Raw genomic sequence first — 27789 nt, forward strand, 5'->3', positions numbered from 1 at the left:
GATGTAGGAAATGTTAGAACCTGTAACTGATATAAAAAGAAATGAGAAATAAGTGGTGGTGTTAAATTAAGGACATTTATTGAGACACACTGATTGAGAAACACATTGACTGAGAGTGGAAAATCTGTACAGGTCCGGGGCTGCCAATATATATATATATATATATATATATATTTTTTTTACATGTCTTTCAGCCAATTCAGGTTTCTGCCCTGTGGGTCACACGGGTGAGCAGGGACATCAGGCATGTTTCCATCATCTCGCACAGGAACTGAGAGAAAACGAGTGGAGAGCAGGTAAACAGTTAACAGCACACAGAGTTACCATGGGAAACTCAGTCACGTGTACTGGCCACCAGGTGGCGCTGTGGTTTACGTGTATTTTTGGGAATACAATACACATGGGACATGCAGTGAGAGCATCACTCACCTGGGTAGTTGTACGGTGTCGCTTTGTTCAACATGACTGTGTATTTGGTGTACGGGCTCACCAGCGGCAGAATCAGAGCTGCACAAACATCAATTACATATAATTAATCAACAAGAAATATTCACGGAACTGGTACATTTCTATCCACGTCACACAGGGACACATTTATGAATATTTTAGTAAAGCAGTGGGTTTACAGCTTTATTAAAAAAAAATAAAAAGTCAGGTGAGTGTAGCAACATCCGAAGGGTTTTCACGAGCCGCCTCACACTTTCCCCCCGAAACATTTCTGCTTTTCTAGGTTTAGGAATGAACATCTTCAAATTGCAAGTCTCACAATAAGACAGGGGTTCCTAAAGGTGAGGTCACTTGAGTTACAAAAGGGGTCGTGAGAGAACTTCACAATCTCCTCTTCGGTTTCATTCAATTATTTTACAAATGAATATTAGGAATATCGAAGACGGATTTTGTGTGCTAATATTTTGAAATGTTACTGGGAGTTACATTCAGACAAGTCTTGTATAAATGAATAGGGTATATGATATTTTATTCTTTTTCACTATCCTGACACGCTGCAGTAGAGTAGTTTAGCAAGAAAAATGGACAAATTTCTCTGTCCATCTACCTCCTCTTTCTGTCTCAAATCACATACCTAAACACTAACTGGTTTTCTAATTACAGTTAGTATTTGATTCAAACAATCAAACCTACCCAAAGGTCTGTTTGTATACCAGTCTAATGGATTTTCAAGTTTGGTCAATAATGTGAATGTAAGGGCAGAAGTTTTCGATTTGAGACACGGCTCATGACAACAATCACGACGACAGTGGAAAGGTTTAAAGAGAAACAGTGCTTGTCAGTGTATTTATCTGTATTTAGCTGTGTGTGAGAAATCACTAAACATTTTACAGTTCGACTTGGATACCTGATAGACAGGGATGTTTTTGCACTGACATGCCATCTAGTGGATGCCACTTTTAAATCTTTCTGCATATAAGATATGCAGTGAGTGTGTAAACAATAATGCCACAACACTTCCTTCTAGACTGGTAAGTAAGTGCAAAGGATATTCCTTTGGTTTTTAGTCACATACGTTATACATACAAAATGTCTGAATGTTACTGAATGTTGTTGTATATCTTTTTAAAAAGAATCAGGGTGGTTAAGGCTTGGGGTTGCAGGAAATTCAAAATGGCCATTTGGGGTCGTTTGCCCAAAAAGTTTGAGAGGCCCTGGACTAAGAGCTCGACCTTTAAGTAGCAGGACTAACAGGACTGAAAGATCTGCAATTCATTTGAAATGAAGATGGGTTTGGTCGGCTGAAAAGCTCAGATTCATTACGGCACTGACCAGCGATGCCGAGGCCACACGCTGCTGTCACCACAGGCTCCTTATTCCAGGCGTTTCTCAGGAAATTTCCGACTGAAACAACAAAAAATGTAGTTATACATATTAAATACATGTGCAGACTGAAAAATTGAAATATTTGAAATATTTACATATTTCAAATATATATATATATATATATATATATATATATATATATATATATATATATATGTTTTAATGTTAATATTAAAATAGTAATATAAATAAAAAATAAATATTTATATAAATATTAATAATTATTATTTAGATTTGCATATAAATAATAGATACATCTGTATATTAACTTTCTCTTATCAATGAAGACTAAAGACTAGCATAACTGACTGTAGAGCAACGCCAGCCCCAAGGTCACTCCCGACTCAAAAACACCAAATTACACCCCATTTCCATTAACTGCAATGTTTAAACCCATTCAAAATATCATTTTAGTCTAAATATACTAATCATAACCATTGTTACTATTAAACATCACGAATTTAAAGCTGCTAGCTTGCTGTTGAATACTTACTACCCGCCATCTTGGGTCGTGTAGTTCTGTTTTCAGCTCCTAATGGGAAATGTAGTTCGAAGACGAGTGACGTTCTCGCTCCAGATTGGATCAAAAGTGAATGACGTATTTTATACGCGACGTAACGATGCTCGAACTTTAAGGAGAATGCTGTTATAAAATATTACGCATTTAAAAAAGCTAGCTTGGTGATTAATACTTACTATAAAACACATTTATGCTCTCAAACTTTTTGTTAGATTTAATTTTAAATTATATTTAAAAACATTTTTATTTCATTTAAAACACAGATGATATTCTTTTTTTTATTATTTTATTTATTTAATTAATTATGGTTATTTTTGTCCTAGAATTAGAATGTTGAACATGTAACTATTGAACAGTATTAGTTGTTGTACCGTAAATAAATAAATAAACTACATAAGTGACGTACTTAAAACGCGACCTAATAACGTATTCTACGCTTGTTCGTTTATTTTTCTTTTTTTTAAATAATTATTGTATTTTTTCATATAGAAATTATATTATACACATAACTATTGTAATATTATTGTACCTTCATGTTGTGCCACTATTAAATAGAGAATTTGAGTAACGTTACGTTAGAGAGTAAATCTGTGACGTAATTAAAATGCGACGTGAACCGTCGGAGCTGTTGTAGAAAAGCTGTTCGATATTTTGAATTGAAAGATGATTCAAATTGATGATTGAAAGTGAATGTGTATTATTAGTTCCTCCTTATTAGACAAATTGAAGACTCTTTCGTGCTGATGCGACACCAAACAAGTTGCAGTTTTATTCGCTAGCAGTGTTAAAAGTAAGTCATGTTTTGTATTTGTTTCTCATCATGTAAATAAACCTAGTTATATCCAGTTATGTTGGTTTTAAAGGTGCTGCGAATTCAGACTAATGCGTCCATTTCCCCAGTGTGTTTATGCTGTATAAGTTATGCATGATTGTCAGAGTGTTGTACCATGCTGTAAGGTGTTATATAATGTATATTATATGTGTTGCTGGTGTCCTGTTGCCTCATATCTCTCCTGTGTTGTAGATGATGGAGGATTTCTCAGGCCTGGCTTTGCCTCCTCTCTTTGGTGGTCACATCCTGGAGGCTGAACTGGAGGCTGCGGGTGTCGAGCTTGCTTCAGGAGCCACTGAGATCCTGGAGAGCGGAGGACCTCCTCCGGACGTACCGAAGGACACGAGGGACGTGGACAAGAAGAAATACCAGGCTCTGAGCAAATGGGTCAAGGAGCTGGAACAAGTGCGTAAGCACCTTTCAGGATGGTTCTTGAGTGTGTTGTGTGTTAAAATAAGGTGTGATGTGATTGTGGTGTGATTTGTGTTCTCTCAGGTGAATGAGAGGACACTGGCTCGCCTTCACCGCGTCCAGAGACTCACACGCAGACTGAAGAAAGAGAGAAGGCAAGTCACTCTATGACTCATAGGTTTAAAAAGGGGATAAATCATTATTAGTATGACGATATAACACCATGATATTAGTGATAGTGTAAAATATGATTAATGTTGTTTTGAGAATGTGTTATTAGAATAAAAGACTACAAGTGTCTAGAAGAAAAATTGAAATGATGGTATACAGCAATGAGTTGTTTTTCATATTCCACATTGTACACAGAGATTTTAACATGCATATATGTGTGTGTGTGTGTGTGTGTGTGTGTTAGGTTCCTCATGAAGACTCTGGATGCACACGGAGATGATTACAGGAACGTCGAGCTCACAATACCACTAGAGGTGAGACACATCCTGTATAATAATAACAATAAGAACACTAATAATGATAACACACACTCATACCATGTCATGAGAATGAAGCACCGCCCCTATATATATATTACACACACACCAATGATATACATGTTTTAACAGGAGGAGGGCGGAGCCAGTTTAGATGGTGCCCCTGGAGGAGATGACGATGGCTCCTCCCCCTCTGTCACCAACCAAACAGCATGTGGAGTGAAGAAAAAGCGGCATCGGGTTCCAAAGGAGAAAGAGAGAGACACTCAGGTGAGAGGAAACTCTGAGTGAGACTAAACACAGTTAAACACTTCAGCTGTGTTTCAAACACTTTAAAACAAAACCCCAGCATTAAAATTGTCTCCTCGCTTTGTGTTGTAGGCCGAGTCGGAGCTGTGTGTGATGTCTGAGACTCCGTTCACGGCGTTCCCGAGCCCTAACTCCCTCTCACACTGAGCTCTACCTCCCCCAGTCTGAAGTGAAAGTGTGTACGTCCTAAAATGTAGTTTAGAAACCAAGCCAGGAGCTATGAGGCTGATTCAGTACAGGTACAGGAACCTCACAGCCACCAGTTTAGCACTGAACAACCCGCATGTCTAAATCATTACACACGTTGTCCCGTGCAGTCTGTAAAAATGGACGTCTAAGGGTTGTAGGGGGCGTGGCCAGAAGTTTGTATGCAGAACTGTACATAAGCAGTGATTCAGATGAAAACATAGTTTACGTTTAATTTGTATTTTTAAAAACATAATGGTGTCTTTTTTTTTTTTTTTTTTTTGAGCCAAATGATGTGTGTGATTCAGGCATGCAGTTTGAATTAAAATGCTAAACTGGTAGCTATGAGCTTCCTTTATTTGTTAGCTACATTAGCCTTGAATATTGTGTACATTTCTGTTTAGGCTGCACTGTCCTTTTAAAAGTAAACTATTTATTATTCTATTATTATTATTGTATTATAGTGACTCATTTTACTTTTTTTTAATAAACATGTAATGTTAATAATGTTTGCAATATTCTGAAAATTGGTTATGTTACAGTATGAATCTGCACTGTTAACTTTGGTAAACAATTCAGAAAAAGAGCAGAATGTGAGGTTAGTTTTACATTTTTACTTTATTTAACTGAAAACACACACACACACACACACACATACACACACAGAGCAGGTCTATCTGTGTTTGCCGTAGCGGTTGAAGCGGCGATACAGGAAGCGCAGTCTCTTTTCCAGCACCAGTTTGTCCTCCGTCATCATGCGATCTCCCACCATCCTCTTCTTGCGTATCAGCCGCTGGTACTCGTTACCACGGAAACCCCGCAGCCACACAGGCCCTCTGATCAGCTCTTTAGGATGGGCTTTAAAATCACCTGAGGGGAACAATTCAATGGTATGAAACTTTCGTCCCTGCTGGCATGTGTTACGGTTGCTGTGGTGACTGGAACCTATTTAACAGGTCGGTAACCACTTCCTGTTGAGCCAACACAAACTGGGAGTGTGCCAGAATTTTGTTGCCATGGTAAAAAAACAAACCAGCAGCCTGTAAGCCAATCAGATTCGTCGACAAGTGTCCACCATTTTGATAGTGACTAAACCAGTGTTGTCATGGTTACAGAGTATGATGAGACCGATTCTACATTAGAGGCATTCTTCTAATAGTAAACAAATGCACACCTGCCAGCCAATCAGAAATGAGTATTTTGGTATGAAGTGGTGCACAGTGTAGTCAATAATGGTTGCTATGGTAACTGAAGGTGTGCATAGAGCCTTGCTGACTGATAATGAACAGTGAGAGATTAGCGTGTGTGGATAACGTTGCTCACCCAGAATGCCTATGTTGTCATAAACGCCGAACATGCTCCTCTTCTCCGTCCACCGGTCCACCTGCTTCAGGGGCGGGATGGCGTGCATCCGCACACGCAAACATGCTCCTAACACACACACAAAACACACACACACACAGTTTACTGGTCACAAAGAGGAAATGAGGGAAAACCTGGAATACCTGTGACCCTGGACTTATCAGTGCTAACAATGAAAACACACTGAGTGTGTGTGTGTTCTCTTAGAGAACTGACAGCATAGACAAGCGCTCGCGCTCTCTCTCTCTCTCTCTCTCTCTCCCTCCCTCCCTCCCGTTGGGGTGGTAACAGTGACTCCGCTTCATCACAGCAGCCTGTCGTTAATTCTTTTCTTATAACAGCAAAACTCCATTCATTTTATTCCTTATATAACTGCTCAGAGTAAACCATGCAGAGATAAACAGAACAAAATACTGCCTTTGGTTTCTACAGTCAGAGAAAGAGAGAAGGCAAGAGAGAAATTAAAAACATACAAACAAAATATTGAGAAATACGGATGGACAAATACAGATGCAGACAGCCAGTGATGGATAGATAGATAGATAGATAGATAGAAATACAGATTGACAGACAAATAGATAAAAAGACAAAAACAGACTGATCAATACAAATATACAGATGATAACAGACTGTAGACAGAATAGAAAGAAATACACAAAGAGATAGACAGGGAAAGACCAGTAGAGGTAGGGGGATGAGGCAGATAGATAGGCAGAGACAGATAGATAGATAGTGAAACAGACTATAGATAGACAGACAGACAGTGGGACACCTCGATAGATAGATAGATAGATAGATAGATAGATAGATAGTGACAGACAGCTAGAGATAGACAGACAGACAGATGGATGCAGACAGAAAGACTGGGACAAAAAGATAGAGACAGATAGACAGCCAAAATAAACAAACAGAGAAGAAAGAAGTTATAATGTTTATTTTTCTAAATAAAACTCTTTGATATGCAGATGATCATGTCGATTCAATCCATATGCAAATGAGTGTATGACGCAGTCTGGTGCCTTGTAGTGACTGTGTGAGCAGCATTAGTTAACTTTCCCCTGAAGAGAGTGGAGCAGTAACAGTTCCTCACCTGTGTGCAGGTGTGTGGTGCAGAGCTGCAGTGAGCTTCTCCACAGAGATAACCCTGTGTTTAACAGACTCCCCAACACAGACATGTTCCTGAAACACACACACACACACACACACACACACAGATTAAACATCTCCTCACAGCCGCTCAACACAGCTTCAGTAAGGGCTCGCGCGCGGACGCCTTTAACCTTGAGCCCCACAGCCATGTGTGTGTGTGTGTGTGTGTGTGTGTGTTTCGTTAAAGTAACGGAATAAACAGAGTCGCACCTCAGTCAGACGCCACCGAACCTCACTAAACACCGCGGAAACTCACACACATCCCCGAGTTTACGCCGAGAAACCGTGTGTCCGCTCAGCTCAGCAAGCTAACACAACACTAGCATGTAAGCCGCCTGAAGGAAACACCAGGGCGACTGTTCATTTTTAAATTTCAAATTAAAAGCCTCCGCGCGAGACGATTTCAACCGATTTCAACCGTCAAGACGTTATTTAGTCATTGTTCGGTAACTAAGTAAGTAAATAAATGTATAAAATAATACAAATTTTTAAAATCATATCTTTTTTTATGGTGAGGTGAAATATCAAAGAGTTTTAAACATTTTAAAAAATGTATTATTGCGTTATTTTATCAATATTAACATTAAAAAAAATTATGTAAAGTTTAAACACAGTTAAAGTGTCCTTCACAACAACAACAACCTGTGTGTTTCAAATAAACTTAAAACATAAATAAAACCTACAAAATCTACAGCAATAGCATTTCTGACTCACTCAGCTAACTAACTACATTTTACCTTGAAATATAACCATTAAAATACTTTTAATCCTTGACTTATCCATTATTGGTTGTGAAACCCTTTTATATATACATTCACTCAAAACTTCTAGCTAAACACATCTGAAATATTCAGATTGCATCATTCAAACTTCCTGAAGATCACAGGAAGAAGAAAAGAACATTCATTCTTTCACTTTTTCTTTATTTGCAACAATATTGAGTGACCAGGTCTCTTTGAAAGTATAACCTTGTTGCCCAAATTATACATTGAAAATAAATTATTAATTTAAAAAATACATTTTAATGTTCTCATGCAGTTAGCATGGATGCTAGTTATTTACACCTTTTTGGTATTTGCTAAATTTCCGCTAAAAAAAAAAAAACGCTGTTACTTGTATATTAACAATTGTAATTTCTGTGGTATAAGAGGAATAAAACATATTGGGATTTGCTGTTAATGAAAATTCACTTCATCACACCACCTTGTTGTTGATTAGTTTCCTATAATAGCATGACACTGAGTGTTTTACACTAAGACATCATAAGAATAGTACAAAAACGAGCACTCTGAGACGGAGTACATGTAAACAAGAACAAACAAATACTTCATATTTCAAAATTTTAGTTCTAAGTCTTAGTACTGGGTTTCTCTGACTCCTCCATGACAGGTGCAAAGCTCCTGAGCAGCACGTTTTTTTAAAGTGTTCACGCGTCCTCTTCCTCCTGATAGATGGAGATGGAGATGGCGCTGTAGGGATCGAGAACGATTTGGGAGCAGCGCACTACGCTGACCAGCAGGAACACGAGGAGCAGGAAGAAGAAGAAAAGAGCAAAGCCCAAATCCACATCCACATCCATCCAAGACTCAGCAAGAGGAACATCCATGGTTGTTCAAATCCACTGGGGAAAGAAAAACCATTTAGCTTGTTTATCAGCTTGAGTGAAGCTTCTTACAAGAGTGTTATCTGAGGGATCGAGTAGGCATCATCGTATACGGGGACAAATCCTTTATTGTTGTCTTAAATGTCTCTTTTTTCACCCAAACACACTCCAATAATAATAATTCTTCACCATTTCCAATTAAAAAGGTCAAAACATCTTTGACTCACATTAATAAAGTGTAAAAACACTTTGAATAAAAGACAAAAATGGGAATAAAAGAAAGAAGCCCAAATCCACATCCATTTTTATCTTCAGGACTTCATTACTGTCCTTATTTGACTCAAAATGTCTTCTTAAATCTTCACAGACTGTCTAATATATCAGCTCCAGATGCCTCTCAGTCTTTTAGTAAAGGTCGATCCCATTTTTAAGTTCATCACAAATTCTCTCGTAAAACTCTTTTAAAGTCGCACATACATCTAATAAATACGCTCAGTATAAAACTCAACACACCTTCGATTGGTAAACTGTGAAAATACACAGGCCTCTTATTAAGAGAAGAATCCTTTATGAAGGTCCATGACGTTGCTATCGAGTCTCTTTTATGATGTTTCTTCACTCCTTTATTTGATGAGGTAGACCATCTTCATCTCATGTTCCTTTCCTCTTCTGTAGTTGTAGTCGTATATATCTCTGTAAATAATTGATCTCTATTTGAATTCAATTTGCCAATACCCGTTGTTGATTGGCGCTAATGTGATTATTAGATAAAGATAAAGCCTTCTGGATGGCAAAGACTGAATTCTGTGTAGGTAACTGACCCTGTTGATCTTGATCTCCTTTGGCTCCTTCTATTACTTATGCTGAAAGTTTTAGTGTCCACACACACACACACACACACACACACACAGAGAGCACCTGTGTCCCCAATTAATACTTAAAAAGTGGAGTTTGGTAACAATCAGGTGTTTGTGGATTAAAACATTACTGAAGCAAGCATCATGTACAATGGAAGCAAACACATGATGTTTTCTGGCCCTCACACGTTGGCCCTGCTCCAAAATCCAGCCATACTGGACCCTGTGATGACTGGTGGTGGTATCAGATGGGAGACATTTTGGGAAAAATAATGATGGACTAGATAATCCGCCTCGCTCAGGTTTATTACATCTGTGACCGTATTTCATATGCATCATCTCAATCACTGCGAATGGCGTGTTAAGGAAACATATCAGGAAATGAAATCTAGGGGGTGTTTCACTCTGTGTAATCACCCGACACAAGTGTTGCTGCATGAGTCTATAGCAGGGGCTCCCATACTTTTAAGGCAAATGTCCTCAAATGGTCATTAGAACCAAAGGAATATTTCTTGTACTGACGTACCAGTCTAGTGGTTGTGTTTTTATAGGAAATTAATCCACTTTGGGGTGGTGTGTTACAGTCTAATGCAAAGCAGAGGAGTCTGGTTTCCAAGTCGAACTGTAAAATGTTTAGCGATTTCACGAACATTGATTTTACACACTGACAAGCTCTGTCTCTCTTAAAACTTTCCTCTGTTGTCGTGATTGCTGTCATGAGCTGAGTCTCAAATCAAAAACTCTGCCCTTCCATTCAAAAGTACTGACTAATCTACAAACTCCAGAAGGTTGGTACACAAAACAGACCTTTTGGTAGGTTTGAAGTCAACATGAGAGGTCTTTAATATTTAAACACTAACTGCAATAGGAAAACCGGTTAGTGTTAGAGAACTGAGCCCTGCTGGCAGATTTATACCAGCCATCCTTGACTGGACTCTGAATGTAAGTGGTTAAAGGCTTTCCCCTTCCTGACTGCCAGAATCTAAGACACCTTATGTAATCCTGACAGTTGCAAAAGATCAGATTTACCTCAGGAGGATTCACTGATAAATTTTACAAAAGCCTGCAAGCCGATCTTCCTCTCCTGTGTGGAAAAAGAAGCGGACGTGGATTCTTGAACATACTGCCATTTGAACAGTTTAAATAGTCATAAAGCTTTAGTCTCCTTAATAATCCTTATCTATAAATATATGTGAATATACACACAAAAAACTTTTTTTTTTTTTTTTTGCGCTGTCACTAGCTGCTAGACACCTTGGAATCACTGAGCACGTCATCCTCCCCATTTAAAAAAAAAAAAAAAAAAAAAAAAAAAATTATATATATAATATATATTACGCCTAAATAAACCACACTTCTTTTTGACAATATAACAATTTAATACAAAAAGCCAAACAATGTCCCTAACATTTTCATATACATATAATTTTTTATATTTGTGTAATTATATAAACTGCATTTTCATGTCTGCAGTAATGGTTTAAAACAAACAAAAAAAGAAAAACAAATACAATAATAAACAAGAATAAATCACCCTTGTCACGTCCCGCCTGTATAATCTGCATATGCAAATCAGATCATAAGCGAGACACACCCCCAAACATACATGTAACCCATTAAAAAAATGGCAAAAGGAATCCATTTTAAAGCAACTGCAAAGCAAGAGAGTCTTTGGATTTCTTCTGAAGTACATGGAGAGAAGTAGGAAAAGATATACATGCAAATGTCTTTTACAGAAGAAAAGAAATATCGGAAATTATTTGAGTATCACAGATTAGACTGTAGGTAGGTAGTTTAGGAGAATATTTCAAGTTCAATATTTGTGACCTTTGATATTTAAATTATATTCAGGGCATGTCCACAGACATGCACAAGGACATTATTATGAATGCACTTAATATATATATTTAAAAAAAATTCCAAATTCCAAATTCCATAATTCCGTTTAAAAAAAAAAAAAAAAAAAAAAAAAAAAAAAAAAAAAAAAAAAAAAAAACCTATTAACACCTAGATTTCATCTGAAGTATTGGGTTTAAAAAATAAATAAATAAAACTTATAGGAACAGTATCCTAAAAACAGTCAATTATTTGAGATCGTACACAATAATGTTTCTTTTTTATGGTCTTTTTTAGTAAAATGAAATAGTCCCAGAATTAAATTAAAATGTACAATGGATATAAAAAGTCTACACACCCCTGTTTTTGTGCTGTAAAAAATTTGAAACAAAGATAAATCATACCAGAACATTTCCACCTTTAATGTAAAAATTACAATCTGTACAATGCCATTGAAAACCAACCTGACACATTTCAAAGAAAAAAAAAATTAAGAATTAGGTAGAATAACCTAACTCTTGCGGTAGGATGTAACCAAAGAAGATATCAGAAAAATCGTACAAGACCAGCTGAGATTTATTTGGAGTTAATCAGAGTCACTCCAGTTGAAGACAGGTGTGTACTAACTACTATTTCACATGAGCTTGATGACTGGTTTATTCTGAACACAGTCACATACCACATTATAAAAGGGTGTGCACAATTATGCAATTAGATTATTCTAAGTTTTTATTTTTATATATTTTTTCTCTGAAATGTGTCACTTTGGTTTTCAATGGCATTTTATAGGTTGTTTTACATTAAAGGTGGAAATGTTCTGATATAATAATAATAATAATATAATTAGCTTTGTTTCATTTTTTCCACAAGAACCTGTTGTTTTTAACAGGTGTGTGTTGAGTTTGTAGATCCACTGTAGTTTACAAAAAATAATTCAAGTTCAATATCTGCGATCTTTCGGATTTAAATTATATTCAGGGCACATCCCCAGACATGCACATGGACATTCTTATGAATGTATTTAATTAACAATGAGTCTATAATTCTGGGAAAAAAACAACAACAAACTATTAACACCTAGAGTTCATCTGAAGTATTGCGTAAACAAAAAATACAAAATAGGAACAGTATCCTAAAAAAAAGTTCATTATTTGAGATCGAACACAATAATTTTTCTTTTTATGGTCTTTCTTTGGGAAATTGAAATTGCCCCCAGAATTAAATTAAAATGTAATTAAATTTAATTACATTTTTTTAATTAAAAAAAAAAACATGTATAATAACATGGATGTGCTAAGTTTAGAAAAAAAAATTTAACCAAAGTGATTGTCAAAGATCAGGAAAGCAAGATAATTAAATGAGCACCACAGTTGTAGGTGCCGCAGGCTTAGTTAATTTGCATATGCAAATCAGGGTGAGGAGCTTTCAAGGAAATTAGCATTAAATAAATAAATACTAAAGCAGTTGCTAATTTACATATGCGTTTTAGACCATAACCAGATTCACTGCATGCCGAATTCTTTTAGCTATTCATCAAGTCAATTTCTGACAATTTTATAAAATAAAGCAAATGCAAATGAAAGCAAAGTCCAGAATCGTGTGCCTTTATTTCTAATTAAGACACATTTTCATAGTGATAATGTGAATAATAATAATAATAATAATTCAAATTGCTTTCAGAAGAACCAGAAAACGCATGATTGTTTCCATGGAAATGCTATCAGCGACTGTGTGAATTTACATAGGCACATGTCCATAATCAGCTATACAACATAATTGCAATATTCAGTTGTTAAAATATTGACACTACCTCTGTGCTCTGCTCAGGACGAGGCATCCTACATAGGCAGCATTTTTAGGCAGTGCAATAAAGGCAGTCCCACTTGGAAGGCAGGATAAGGACCACCCCTTTTTAAAAAAATATATCTATTAAATTGTAATAATATTGTAAAATATCAACAATTATTGCTACTGAATATAAAATTGAACATCGACACATTCCTTATATTTGGGTTAAAACTGGAAATGTCTCTAAATATGTGTGTGTGTGTGTTTGTGCGTGTTTCTGGGGGCGTAATGGGATAAATCTAACTCAGTGTGTTGGACTGATCATGCTCACTTTGTGCACTTGTGCGTGGTTATTAGAACACAGCCACTTCCACCGTGGAGGAAAACTCCACTCCATGAGACATTATTTTACAACAACAAAAAAGGAAATATCAACAAATCTCCCCTCATTTTGTTTCTTGATAAATTAGAGAAGAAGAAGAAGAAGAGGAAGAGGCAAGGAAAGAAAAGAAAAAGGCTAAAAAAGGACGATAGGCATCACTCGGGAAATGGAGGGAACATGGGCATTTCGGTAAATTCTTCGTTGCTGAAGTTCGCAGACGTATCCAGCATGGACAGAACATCCTGCAGGGGAAAAGAAGATATGTAGAAGGGGCAGAGCTAAAGGTTTCCATGGAGGTCTGAAGTGACTGATGCTCATGTCTGATCTGAGCAGTGATTTGTTGCCTGAATCAAACCACTGTGCGCTACCCTACTGATGCACCCTACTCCCTGTTCTAGTGTCTCTGTGGCCTACTGATGCACCCTACTCCCTGTTCTAGTGTCTCTGTGGCTTATAGATGCACCCTACTCCCTGTCCTAGTGTCTCTGTGGCCTACTGATGCACCCTACTCCCTGTCCTAGTGTCTCTGTGGCTTATAGATGCACCCTACTCCCTGTCCTAGTGTCTCTGTGGCTTATAGATGCACCCTACTCCCTGTCCTAGTGTCTTTGTGGCTTATAGATGCACCCTACTCCCTGTCCTAGTGTCTCTGTGGCTTATAGATGCACCCTACTCCCTGTCCTAGTGTCTCTGTGGCTTATAGATGCACCCTACTCCCTGTCCTAGTGTCTCTGTGGCTTATAGATGCACCCTACTCCCTGTCCTAGTGTCTCTGTGGCTTATAGATGCACCCTACTCCCTGTCCTAGTGTCTTTGTGGCTTATAGATGCACCCTGCTCCCTGTCTTAGTGTCTCTGTGGCTTATAGATGCACCCTACTCCCTGTCCTAGTGTCTCTGTGGCTTATAGATGCATCCTGCTCCCTGTCCTAGTGTCTCTGTGGCTTATAGATGCACCCTACTCCCTGTCCTAGTGTCTCTGTGGCTTATAGATGCATCCTGCTCCCTGTCCTAGTGTCTCTGTGGCTTATAGATGCACCCTACTCCCTGTCCTAGTGTCTTTGTGGCTTATAGATGCACCCTACTCCCTGTCCTAGTGTCTTTGTGGCTTATAGATGCACCCTACTCCCTGTCCTAGTGTCTCTGTGGCTTATAGATGCACCCTACTCCCTGTCCTAGTGTCTTTGTGGCTTATAGATGCACCCTACTCCCTGTCCTAGTGTCTCTGTAGCCTGCTGATGCACCCTACTCCCTGTCCTAGTGTCTCTGTGGCTTATAGATGCACCCTACTCCCTGTCCTAGTGTCTTTGTGGCTTATAGATGCACCCTGCTCCCTGTCTTAGTGTCTCTGTGGCTTATAGATGCACCCTGCTCCCTGTCCTAGTGTCTCTGTGGCCTACTGATGCACCCTACTCCCTGTCCTAGTGTCTCTGTGGCTTATAGATGCATCCTGCTCCCTGTCCTAGTGTCTCTGTGGCTTATAGATGCATCCTGCTCCCTGTCTTAGTGTCTCTGTGGCTTATAGATGCACCCTACTCCCTGTCCTAGTGTCTCTGTGGCTTATAGATGCACCCTGCTCCCTGTCCTAGTGTCTCTGTAGCCTGCTGATGCACCCTACTCCCTGTCCTAGTGTCTTTGTGGCCTACTGATGCATCCTGCTCCCTGTCCTAGTGTCTCTGTGGCCTACTGATGCACCCTACTCCCTGTCCTAGTGTCTTTGTGGTTTATAGATGCACCCTACTCCCCGTCCTAGTGTCTCTGTGGCCTACTGATGCATCCTGCTCCCTGTCCTAGTGTCTCTGTGGCCTATTGATGCATCCTGCTCCCTGTCCTAGTGTCTCTGTGGCTTATAGATGCACCCTGCTCCCTGTCCTAGTGTCTCTGTGGCTTATAGATGCACCCTACTCCCTGTTCTAGTGTCTCTGTGGCCTACTGATGCATCCTGCTCCCTGTCCTAGTGTCTCTGTGGCCTATTGATGCATCCTGCTCCCTGTCCTAGTGTCTCTGTGGCTTATAGATGCACCCTGCTCCCTGTCCTAGTGTCTCTGTGGCTTATAGATGCACCCTACTCCCTGTCTTAGTGTCTCTGTGGCTTATAGATGCACCCTACTCCCTGTCCTAGTGTCTCTGTGGCCTACTGATGCATCCTGCTCCCTGTCCTAGTGTCTTTGTGGTTTATAGATGCACCCTACTCCCTGTCCTAGTGTCTCTGTGGCCTACTGATGCACCCTACTCCCTGTCCTAGTGTCTCTGTGGCCTATAGATGCATCCTGCTCCCTGTCCTAGTGTCTCTGTGGCTTATAGATGCACCCTACTCCCTCTCCTAGTGTCTCTGTAGCCTGCTGATGCACCCTACTCCCTGTCCTAGTGTCTCTGTGGCTTATAGATGCACCCTACTCCCTCTCCTAGTGTCTTTGTGGCTTATAGATGCATCCTGCTCCCTGTCCTAGTGTCTCTGTGGCTTATAGATGCACCCTGCTCCCTGTCCTAGTGTCTCTGTGGCTTATAGATGCACCCTACTCCCTGTCTTACTGTCTTTGTGGCTTATAGATGCACCCTACTCCCTGTCTTACTGTCTTTGTGGCTTATAGATGCACCCTACTCCCTCTCCTAGTGTCTTTGTGGCTTATAGATGCATCCTGCTCCCTGTCCTAGTGTCTCTGTGGCTTATAGATGCATCCTGCTCCCTGTCTTAGTGTCTTTGTGACTTATAGATGCATCCTGCTCCCTGTCTTAGTGTCTTTGTGGCTTATAGATGCATCCTGCTCCCTGTCCTAGTGTCTTTGTGGCCTACTAATGCACCCTGCTTCCTATTCTAGTGTCTTTGTGGCTTATTGCATATGCCCTACTTCCTATCCTAGTGTCTTTGTGGTCTATTGATGCACCCTACATCCTATCCTAATGTCTTTGTGGCATATTGAATGTGCCCTACTTCCTATCTTAATGTCTTTGTGGCCCATTGATGTGCCCTACTCCCCACCCCAGTGTCTTTATTACTATTTTTCACCGGGTTCTATGATCTTTGTAGCCTCCAGATACACCTTACATCCCATCCTAGTATGCGTTTTTGGTCTACTGATGTGCCCTACTCGCTCAGATAGTGTCTTCGTGACCTCCTAATGTGTCCTACACACTATGAATGTCTGTACTACTCATGTGCCTTACTTGCTATGAAAGTGTCTGTGTGACCTTAGGCTGTGACGTCCTCGCTATACTGGTGACTTTGTAGCATTTGCACCTTATCCTAGTGCATTTGTCGCCTATTCTGATTAACCCTATGCCCTACTGTAATGTCTTGTGCCTTACCCTATTGCTGTCAGGCTGTACCCTACAACCTTGGCCTACAATCCAATGTCCTGTTTCAGGTAGCCAAGAAATAATGCTTGATGTCATGTCTATCCATAGAACATCATGTTTATGTTATTTCAGATTTAGTTACTCTAACCTACATGTATGTAGTATGCATGTACATACATGAATATGTAATACTCACAGTAAACATCTCTGGTTGGCTGTTCTGTATGTGAGGATGCGTGTCTGCTGTGTTTTGTGTGTGGGGTTGCCACTGCTGCCACGCTGCTGCCTCTGCTGGTCTGGAGGAGAACTGCGGCCCCGTCTGGCTCACATCACCTGGTGTGTGAGTGTGTGAGAGACAGAGAGATAGAGACTGTCTATGTGTGTTTGTGTGTGTGTGTGTGTGTGTGTGTGTGCGTGTGAGACATACAGAAAGAAACAGAGAGTTTGCCATCTTTGAGTTCTTACCATATCCGTTTGTGGACTGGTGATTGCGAGTGTTCATCTGCGAGTAATTAGTCGTGTTGGCTCCAATGTTAGCTGAAGCTCCACCCATTTGTCCAAAAGAAGAGGATGCTGATGAGGAAGGGGCAGAGCTAAAATTTCCCATGGAAAATTGGGGTGACTGACTCTTCCCTGCCTGTTGGTCACACACACACACACACACGTGAGGGCTCTGCAGTATATACTAGTTAAGATATTTAGGACAGTCACTATTCATGATGATCAATGTGGTATTTAAGGACTTTAATTTTTAATGTATTAAATGAGCTCCATAAATAAAGTCACGACCCCTTTTCTGTTATGATGATGATTAATGACCTGTGCATTGAAGGGAGCACGTTGTTGAGCCCAGGCTGCAGAGGGCGCAGGGTTTGCACTCTGAGTCTGAACTGGGCTGCTGCTGTTCACGGGGAGACCAGAAGGGGCGCTCTGACGCGGCATGTGGGACAACATCTGGGTTGCCGAAGGAGCTTGTCTGAAAAACATGACACGCGCACACACATACACAGTCAGCCATAATCCATGCAGACACTATTTAGTTACACTAACATGCATGTTACTTGACTATTGTGAGTGTGTGTGGTACCTGAAGGACTCATTAGCACGTGTGCTAGCACTGAAGGAGGCAGAAGGAGTATAAACCTGCTGTCCAGCAGGGGGTGCACTGGAGGACAAAACCTTAGAATGATCTGAAAGTATTTGGAGGGGGGGAAAAAAAAAAAAAAAGGTATGAAAATATTTTTTCTGGACTATAGAAAACTGTTTCCCCATTTTCATGAAGTATTTATGTTCTGCTGCCCGTCTTTGTACGCACCCCGACTGTTTCCCATACCCCCTCCCTGCATGCTTCTTATTCCCGTTGAACTTTATTTATGTCCTGTCAGCACTGTCTATGTCATACATGTATCTTTCACCTTGGGTCCAGAAGAAATGTTATTTCATCTCAGATCTTTCTCATCTCAGCTATATACACTATTTGACTTGAGAAAAAAATAATAATAAAAGGTTTTTTTTTTTTTATTGTAATGCCATTAACACTAGCTCATTTTTCGTTCATATCATAGTGTTTAGAGTTTAATTTTTGGCACATATTTTTAATCAGGCTCTGGTTGTAAAGTAGTAAGGAACCATCAACAACGTATACATCATTAAATGGATCATTAGACTAACCTGAATCTGAAAATGACTGCAACAACCTAGAACCTACAAACCAGCAGTGATTTGTCAACTAATCAGATCTAACTGTGCTTGACAATCCTGGGTTCTTTGGAATGGTTGTTAAAAATTTACTGATGCATATAAATATGCACACTTTCATATCTCTTAGTCGTTAAAAGTCCCTTAGTGCTTGATGCTCATTACAGATGATGAGATACAATGATAAACTGTTTGGTAATAAGAATTACTAGCCAATCCTTGCAAAGATGGCAGGAACTGTCAGACGTGTGTGTGTGTGTGTGTGTGTGTGTGTGTGTGTGTGTGTGTGTGTGTGTGTGTGTGTGTGTGAGAGAGAGAGAGAGAGAGAGAGAGAGAGAGAGATAAGTCTTACTAGGATCTGGTCCTACTGGCTGCACTGGAACCTGGGAGATGAAAACAGAGGCAGGTTGAATACTCCATCCATCCATCCATCCAACTATTCATCAAATCTCATTTCCAACTTTCCATCATTTCAATCAACTGTTATTCCATCAACCAACTTTTCATCCATCTTTCCACCCAATCAACCATCTGTCATTCCATCAATACAAGAATACACAAGTGAGAGGCAGAAACATATCAGCAGTGTCTGAGAAGAGAAGAGTTGAGTCCTCTGATGGCAGAAGGAAAGAAGCTTTTTCTGAAGCGGCTTGTATTTGACATCAGTCGTCTGTATCCTTTGCTAGATGGGAGGGGCTGAAATATGACACAGGCTGGGTAGGAGGAGTCAGAGGGCTGTACTTTATGTACAGAGATTGCACTGATGGTAGGTCAAGTCCAATTATTTTAGTTTAGTATTTTAATTATATTAGGCCTTACGCACAGTGCCTTCGAGTTTCCTCTTGGTGTGGGAGTCTGTGTTTCTGTACCAGACAGTAATGGAGGATGTCAGGATACTTTGAATAACTGCTGAATCCATCTTTTCTATCCATCTTTCCATCCATTATTGCAACAATAACCTTTCCATCCAACCAACTTTCCACTTAATCACCCATCATTCATTACATCAGTAATCTTTCTGTCCATCTTTCCACCCATCCAGTTGTCTTTTCATCCATCCCACCATCTTTCCACCAACTCATCCATTCATCATTCCATCTATAACCTTTCTATCCATCCAACCGTCTGGATACATTAAAGTTACATAATTGGTTAAAGGAAGATTCACATGTCCGTTCTCATACCTGGCCATCCTTGCACTCAACCACTGCTCTATCATCCTCCTTTCCATCCATCCAGGCCTCCATCAATAATCTTTCTATCTATCATTCCATCAATAGTCTTGCCACCCATCCAGCATCTTTCTGTACATTTACAGACCACAGAAGTACATAATCAGTTCGTGCAGTTTATCAGTGTATGTTTACCTGAGGAAGAGTCACCTGTCCAGCCTCATAGATTTCCTCTCTTCCTCCTCCTCCTCCCTCCATCTCAGCCTGCTGCTGCTGCTGGAGCTGCCTACAACACAGACAGGGACAGACAGAGAGCACAGTCAGAACACGTACACTCTCCCTATGGCATTCACCCACCACCGACAACCAACAAACCCGTCACCCTGAAAACAGCATCCCGTAACCCTGGACACCAACTCCGGTAACCATGGACACCCACATCTACCTGGTGTAGTCATGCTGATTAGAGCTACTCAACACAGAAAGAGATAGAAAGAGAAAAGAGAGAGAGAGAGAAAGAGAGAGAGAGTGAGAGAGAGGCAGGAAGACAGAGAGAAAAAGAGAAGGACTGATGTAGAGGGCAGTCCTTTATTTGGGCGGGGGGGGGGGGAATGGGGGGGGGGTTGTAATGGGGTTATCTGGTCTCACCTGGTGTGTTTTATCTGCCCCGGGCTGGAGGCTGGGGGGCAGCTGGGGCTGTTCTGCCCCAGAGAGGGGGGTAATGCCCCCCTGGGGGAGGACAGAGGGGAGAGAGCGTCCTGATTCGGAGCTTTACTGTCAAAAAGGGATGGAGGGATTAGGGGAGAAGTGCAGATCCAAGGTCAGAGTGGATTCACACCTATTTACACTTCCTTCTGTCTGTTTGTCTATCCATCCAGCTGTCTATCTCTTCCACACACACGCACACACACAAACACACAAACTTCTTCCCCGCCACTCAGGAACATGATGCTGATCATAACAATGCAATCAAACATTTGTCAATAAACATCCCCGGAAAACACATACATTAAATTATGAAATATGTCATTTTGTTCACTCAGGTTAGGACATCTTAGGTTTGATCCATCCATCTGTCTGTCTATCTTTATTTGTCCAATGTTTTTTATCCAACTATCTATCTCTCTATCTACCCAACAACCTATTAACTCATCTGTGCAACTTTCTTCCTGTGTGCCCATCATCATTCCGGTTAACCATCTTGTCCATCCTTTCCGACTTTCCTATCTGCAAAACCTGTACATACAGCTGTGTAGTGTGCCTGTGTGAGGGTAGACATAATGTCATAAATACATTTAACTCCCTATTTCCAACAAGCACTACTGTGTGTGTGTGTGTGTATGTGTGTGTGCTCACTTGACATTAGTGTTGGTACAGATGATGTATTCGATCTCCTCTGAGTACGGATTCTGGAAGGTGAACGAGCTCGTCCGCATCAGGATCCACTCGCCCGATTTGGTGCAGAAGCGAAACATCACAGACAGGACCTGACCCCGGAGCTTTACCACCTGGATCAGAGGTTAAACATCAGACAATCGCAACTCGCATGCAATTCCATCATCATCCTCAAAGACTTTATCAAATTTAAGGTTTTATACAATGTGCAAATGTACACATTTAATTTGATCACGCCTCATTGGCATAAATAAAAGCAGATTTTTATTTTACATTGACCTTTAACAATAACACACACAACACACCTGCTGGAGGCTGTCCCTCAGGAGTCCCTGGTCCTCAGGATGAGCCAATTCTAGAAAGTTCTTTCCCAGAAGCTCCTACACACACCAAAATATGGTCTCTATATATATAGCTATGTTCATCAGGAAATAACAAAAACTGTTTTTATTTCAGCACTGACACTGGCACACTGGCACACTCGCTTGAGGCCTACCTGTGGCTGGTAGCCCACAGTAGCCACGCAGCGATGATCCACAAATGTGAACGTCCCCTGACAGTTGTGCCGAGAGATGAACTCCACCGGCACACTGACAGTGCTCATGCTGTTGTCGCTGGGGCAACATGTCACCTAGATGTCAGACACACAGTTAAGGAAGACAGGATGAGCGAGGTGAAGGAGCTATGGAATCCAGGACTGACACACACACACACACACACACACACACACACACACACACACACACATAAAATACCTGCAGCCTCCCAATGGCGACTAGACAGTAGCGGTTGCCCTGTCCGCTCTCACACTCGTCTTCAGATGCGAGAGAAACACCTGAGGAAGAAATATTCATCAAATAGTTATTGACAAGAGTGAGCACTAGGACCCTGGGAATTGGTGCAGTCTGGACAAGCAAGTCTGTGCAGACAATAGTGCCACTTCCTGTTTGTGTGTGTGTGTGTGTGTGTGTGTGTGTGTGTGTGTGTGTGTGTTACCTGCAGGAGGCCAGGATCGGATGTATCCCGTGCAATGCACCACCACGAACTGAGGCTCTCCCTCTTTAACAGAACCCAACCCGCTCCTAACATACAGACAAACACAGTGTGTGTGTGCGTGTGTGTGTGTATATGTGAAAGAATAAAAGAAAAGAAAAAAAAAAGAAAGAAAAGGGGAGCATGAGGGGTGTTACCTGTTTCTGCTCTTCAGAATGCCGAGTCTGTTCATGGACATGGGCTCCACAGGACATGTACCACACCTGAGAGACAATCACACAATTGAAAAGCAGCGGACAGCTGACACACCGCACCAAATTTTTCTGTGGCTGTGTAAAAGCAAATTACTCCACACCGGGAGGGGCGGTAAAAAGCAGAAACAGCACAGACAGTTAGAAATATCACAGAAATACAAAAGGTACATTCCAATAACGTCACAAAGCTTTATCCATAAAGCTAACTGAAGCCACGTTAGATCCTTCAAAGGTGTGAGTTTAGCTAAGCTGATTTAGGATTTAATGTAATTAGAAGACGCGGTGTGCTGTGACGGCTCACCTCATTCTGCAGATGAAGGAGCGACGCGCCCCCATGCTCATTCTCACGGACGACTGGCTTCCCTCTTTCTTCACTGTGCCCGTCTTCAGATCCAGCATGCGGCCTGGGAGAGAGAGAGAGAGAGAGAGAGAGAGAGAGAGAGAGACAAAGAGAGAGATCGAGTGTGAGAGAGAGAGAGTGAGTGAGTGTGAGAAAGAGAGAAAGCGGAAGAAAAACCAGAAGAGAGAGAGAGAGAGCAGTAGAAAGACAAGAAGAAACAGAGATAGACAGATCAGCAGAGAGTCCAGGAAAGAGAGACACCAAAAGAGACAAAGACCCAAAGAGATAGATAAACAGACAGACAGATGGAGATGGAGAGAGAGAGAGAGAGAGAGGGAGAGAGAGAGAGAGAGAGAGAGAGAGAGAGAGAGAGAGAGAGGAGACTCCGGCCCCTCCTGGTGTGGAGTAATTTTCATGAGATAGAGAGAGTTAGAGAGAAGAGAGAAAAAGAGAGAGAGCTCACCGCTGTTGTTGTTCTCAGTAGTGGACAGCTGTTCTCTCAGCTTGTCCTTATCATCAGGGTGGAGCTGATCGTACAGAGACGAGCCGAGCCAATCAGACTGAGCCTGGTTCAGCACTGGTGTGACCGAGTCCGAGACATAAACCACACGCCCAGTCTCGCACGACACCACGAAGAGGAAACCATCTGCTGCCTCCAGTATCAGGTGCTTCAACTCCTGCAGTGGTGAAACACAGATGTTAGTGTTAGGATTTTCACATCATTAATGCTGAATTAATTATTAACTACGACACATTAACAGACCACGTCAGATGCTAACCTGTGCTTCTGCATCAAATAAGTTGGCTAGAAAAGCCAAGCACCTCTCACTGCAGAACAAAAAGTCCAGGGGGTGGAGCCAGACCTGATCCAGCTCCTCCTACCCGGGTGGAGTCGAGCCAAAAGTGTGTGTTAGGCTGGATGGGTGTGTTTACTATGTTGTACGGCGTCGTGTGGGTTAGGGGTTAGGGGTTATAAGAGGAGGTGGATCAGATCCAGCTCCAAGCCTTGGACTTTTGGTTCTGCAGCAAAAAAAAATGCACTAAGTAATTGCAAAGTCAAGCACTAGCCTATTCAGTGCAGTTTGGGACATGGCTACAGACAGCATCCTGTTGTCACGGCAACCAGGGAGCGCCTTGTTGTCTAAGTTATGTACTACTTACGTACTACTTAGGCAGCTCAAAGAGAATGACTGTTTCATTCTCTCTCTCTGGTTGTGTTCCAATCCGCACACTCCTGTACTTAATAGGTAGCTGTGATCCCTCATATTTTTTTTTTAGTCTGATTTGGGACACACTGTTCTGGAGAGCTTGATTTGCCTAACTAGCTAACACTGTTCCCTAAAGGCTATTTGAAGCACTATTTAGTATTTACACTAGAAGGTGGGTTTGGATGCAGTCAGAGGGAGAGACTGGAACACACCTTCATTAGCTCTTAAAGGAATTCTGCATAAAATTAACATAAAATAGCTGTGTGTGTGTGTGTGAGACCTGATCAGTGAGGAAGGACGGCTTGTATGTGCCGTCTGTGCCAGTGTTGCCGCTGCCCTTCAGAGTCTTCATATGAGACACAGCCATGCGCAGAATAGTGAGTTTGTCTGGTTTCCGTGCCAACGCGTTGCACGTGGGCACCATCTCTGACAGCTCTGTGATGTAAGCGGTCATCTTGTTGCGCCTGCGTCGCTCAATCTCGCTGTGGTTCTCCCTGGGGTCAAAGGTCACCGATGAAGACAAGCGAGATGCGAAATGAGAAAGAGATGGTACAATAAGATCAAGTAAAAAAAAAGAAAAAAAAAAGGTTTGAGAGAAGAAAGAGATGAAACAGAATAAAAAAAACGTGTGAAAGGCGAAGAAAGACAACTATGTCTGATCTTTTCAAACGAGAAGATGAGTTCATCTTAAACAAAGGGACAGGAGTGTGTGAGTGACATAAGTGAAGGAAGGAAAGATTTCTTCAGAGCGCCTGAGAAGCAAAAACAGAGAGACAGACAGACAGACAGATAGATGGAAGGAGGAAAAGAGGGGAAAAAAGGGAAGAGAGGTAAAGTGCTCAAAAGAAAAGGCTTCAGAGAGTGAACATGCATTTTAAAGCAAGATTTCTATTGGACAGAGCCTTTTAAGTCACAGACAGACAGACAGACAGAGCTGGAATGGAAGACAACCAAGTAGACAGTGCTAGACATACAGTGTGCTGAAATGACAGAGTGAGACAGACAGGTTGGTAGACAGAGGCAGACAGACAGTTTGATAAAATGACAAGCAGACACCGCTGAAGTGAGATGGACAGACGGGTAGACAGAGCTTGACAGACTGTCTGACAGATAGACAGGTCAGTAGACAGAGCTGGAATGACAGACAGACAAATGGTTAGACAGTTTGCTAAAATGAGAGACGGACAGTTTGCTAAAATGACAGACAGACACTGATGGAGAGAGACAGACAGCTGGGTAGACAGAAGTAAACTGTCAGACATAGAGAGAGACATATCAATCAAATGACAGGAAAACAGACAGACAGACAACTATAGAGACAGATAAGTGGAGAAAAGTGAACAATCCGACAGAGACAGCGATGCAATCAGACATCACGATCTCTGTTCTTCTCCTTCCACCCGCCCCCTCCATCCATTTCCCCCTCTCTCCTCAGTACCTGGCGAATCGCTCCTTGTCGTTAGAGCTGGACGTTTCATCGTCACACCTGAAGAGAGAACAGAAATAAAAGACAGATGCAGGCTTATGGCTTGGTTTAAGGAAAAAACAAAACAAAACAGAGAACTCTCTCTCTCTCTCTCTCTCTCTCTCTCTCTCAGACACACACACATGAATGAATGTAAAGTTTTAAACGAGATGAGATGTGCGCTCACCTGAAGAGCTTCCCTCCATCATCATCAAAGTCAGAGCTGAAAAAGGAAAAAGACAGAGGGGGTGATAAATGATATCAGTAAATTAATTTTTATAATTCCTACTCCTACTGCTAAGAATAATATTTTTATTACATGTAATAATTGAGTCTGCAAACGTCACACTTACCTGGCAGCTCGTTTGTTGCTGCTTTTTGGTACGATGGCTCCGGGGTTGGCGTGAGATCCAGCTGGCACTGCCATCCCTAGAGACGGCACATCGGACATGTCTGACAAAACAAATCCAGAGCGTATGTCAACACGTCTTAAAATACAGGGGAAAAATAAACCCAAGGCCTCCCTGTGTTCAACTCCGCTATCAGACCAAGCAGCACCAGCTGTTATTAAAAATGGCAGCACAGTAGACTAGGCAATGCACTATTTTTAATTCTTCTTATTATATGGTTTGTCTAAGGCTGAGTCCTAAACGCTGATTTGACAGAAGAGTTCTCGTTAAAAGCAGGATTCTTTCTATCATCGCAATTCCCTCAACAGCCTCTCTTTTGTTCTGTCCTGAAATTAACAAAAATGCAGCTTGTTATTTTTACATGACACTGGAGACTCCTTCCAAAATATACAGCTTAAAACAGTTCGGAATCGTTGATATGGTGATATTTGCTTTAAGGAGATGTTTATTTAACACTGATAGAAGGAATCTCCAGTGTCAGTGCTTTCTAAGTCTTTCTAAAGTTTTCTGATTCTATCATGTCTTCAGGACAGAAGAGTTTACACGTTTCGTTTTCTCTGGAACAAGACAATCTGTGGGTCTTTTTGTCTTATTAATTTCAAGGGAGAGAAAACCCAGCAGTTTTCCACAACATTAAATGTAGCTATAAATGGATTAAAGTCATTCTTTAAATAAATAAACACACTAACAGTCGGCAAATTGCTGCGGTATAAGCGGAATAAAACGCTCTAGACCCAGGGAGTTGCCTTTTTTTTTTTTTAAGCTTGTCATGCGATTCTAGCATCATCAAAACTATAAAAAATATATTTTAAAAAATGATATAAAAGTTCACTAGGTACTAGAATTAAATTAGATAAAACCTTAACAGGAATGTCTGAATTAAGTTATCGCGATAATAACAACATCCGGGACACTACCGCGATATAACGTTATCTTCTAAGCTAAATATAATCTATTAATACATAACAATAATAATAATGATAAGAAGAAGGAATAAAACGAATTTCCTTTACCAAAAGGAAACTAAACTTCATGAAGTAAACTTTATGAAGTGACCTAGTTCATGAATAATTAATAATAAATGTATTAAATAAAACCGCGAGCCGTTTTTAATTGCTTTAACTAGCATTAACGCGGTTTAAGGTTATTAATTTCAAGGTTATTTAATTTTGCTATCGCTCAACATTTACACCTAATTTTTAAACATAAATTCTGAAATATAAGTCAATATTTTTGTCACATTTAAAACTTTTCCCCCGCTTACCTTAGCATTAGCATTAGCATTAGTTTCTCTGGGCCTGCTAGCATGGTTAGCTAACCGAAACAGACACTTGTTAAATTTGACAGCTAAACCGCAATGATTAACTTGAGTTTGTGCCTCACAGCAAATCAAATCAACAAATAAATAAAATAATTAAATAAATGCATAAATTATACAGCAAATCTTGTCTCATTAATACATTTACTCACTAGCTACATGCTAACTTTCCCTTTTAAGACTTTCTAACTAAACAACAACAACAACAACAACAACAATATCATTAAAGGCTAAACCCTGACGTCTTGACCTACTAGAGAAAATAATAAATAATAAGTAATAATAATAAATGAGGTACCTGGATTGGAAGACGCCATATCCGACTGGAAGTGAAGGCTAGCTAGCTAGCTAGCTTTGCTAACACATAAACAAAAACAAAACAAACCAAATCACCTCAGCTGAGGTTTATATCCTTTTTTTTAAATCCGGAATATTTAAAATATATATTTATTAGATTTATATCACAATTTAAAGTAAATCATTTTAAAGAAACAGGGTTATTAAGCGGAAGAATAGTTCTCTCCTTCTGTTTTCCCGTTTAAACCCCCCCTCCATGTTGATCTAAGATGGCGCTCTGCTTCCAGGAAAACACACACACACGCACGCGCGCGCGCGCGCACACACACACACACACACACACAAAACCTCTCAAACCAGACCACAGTTACCTCAGGTTCATTTGTGT

General features: G+C 40.6%; 4 protein-coding genes across 5 annotated transcripts; 1 reads left to right on the forward strand and 3 right to left on the reverse strand.

Moving 5' to 3' along the window:
* Nucleotides 1–56: 56 nt before the first annotated feature.
* Nucleotides 57–2399, reverse strand: ndufa3 (NADH:ubiquinone oxidoreductase subunit A3). The gene is made up of 4 exons (XM_026926499.3): nucleotides 2327–2399; nucleotides 1780–1851; nucleotides 430–507; nucleotides 57–271 (listed from the first exon to the last, which is right to left on the reverse strand). The coding sequence occupies exons 1-4, from the start codon at nucleotides 2334–2336 to the stop codon at nucleotides 180–182; spliced, it is 252 nt and encodes an 83-aa protein (XP_026782300.1). The 5' UTR covers nucleotides 2337–2399; the 3' UTR covers nucleotides 57–179.
* Nucleotides 2400–2927: 528 nt separating this feature from the next.
* On the forward strand, nucleotides 2928–5086 carry tfpt (TCF3 (E2A) fusion partner). The gene is made up of 6 exons (XM_026926497.3): nucleotides 2928–3143; nucleotides 3378–3590; nucleotides 3681–3751; nucleotides 4012–4081; nucleotides 4217–4354; nucleotides 4466–5086. The coding sequence occupies exons 2-6, from the start codon at nucleotides 3378–3380 to the stop codon at nucleotides 4538–4540; spliced, it is 567 nt and encodes a 188-aa protein (XP_026782298.1). The 5' UTR covers nucleotides 2928–3143; the 3' UTR covers nucleotides 4541–5086.
* Nucleotides 5087–5173: 87 nt separating this feature from the next.
* On the reverse strand, nucleotides 5174–7449 carry mrpl51 (mitochondrial ribosomal protein L51). Its single transcript, XM_026926498.3, has 4 exons — nucleotides 7301–7449; nucleotides 7032–7120; nucleotides 5903–6010; nucleotides 5174–5449 (listed from the first exon to the last, which is right to left on the reverse strand). Exons 2-4 carry the CDS (start codon nucleotides 7114–7116, stop codon nucleotides 5253–5255), a joined length of 390 nt encoding a protein of 129 aa, XP_026782299.1. The 5' UTR covers nucleotides 7117–7120; nucleotides 7301–7449; the 3' UTR covers nucleotides 5174–5252.
* Nucleotides 7450–13047: 5598 nt separating this feature from the next.
* Nucleotides 13048–27690, reverse strand: arnt (aryl hydrocarbon receptor nuclear translocator). Of its 2 annotated transcripts, XM_034304489.2 has the most exons (21): nucleotides 27403–27690; nucleotides 25730–25829; nucleotides 25564–25599; nucleotides 25350–25397; nucleotides 24192–24405; nucleotides 23167–23380; nucleotides 22665–22767; nucleotides 22307–22372; nucleotides 22113–22198; nucleotides 21872–21951; nucleotides 21613–21747; nucleotides 21422–21496; nucleotides 21078–21229; nucleotides 20370–20495; nucleotides 19917–20007; nucleotides 18902–18932; nucleotides 17939–18041; nucleotides 17671–17827; nucleotides 17317–17488; nucleotides 17048–17184; nucleotides 13048–13798 (listed from the first exon to the last, which is right to left on the reverse strand). In XM_034304489.2, exons 1-21 carry the CDS (start codon nucleotides 27419–27421, stop codon nucleotides 13712–13714), a joined length of 2232 nt encoding a protein of 743 aa, XP_034160380.2. In that variant the 5' UTR covers nucleotides 27422–27690; the 3' UTR covers nucleotides 13048–13711. The 2 variants fall into 2 exon arrangements, with proteins under 2 accessions (XP_034160380.2, XP_034160388.2); XM_034304497.2 differs by lacking the exon at nucleotides 20370–20495 and having other exon boundaries at nucleotides 27403–27689.
* Between the last annotated feature and the right edge of the window lie 99 nt (nucleotides 27691–27789).

The sequence above is a fragment of the Pangasianodon hypophthalmus genome, chromosome 1, assembly GCF_027358585.1.
Source record: "Pangasianodon hypophthalmus isolate fPanHyp1 chromosome 1, fPanHyp1.pri, whole genome shotgun sequence".
NCBI lineage: Eukaryota > Metazoa > Chordata > Actinopteri > Siluriformes > Pangasiidae > Pangasianodon > Pangasianodon hypophthalmus.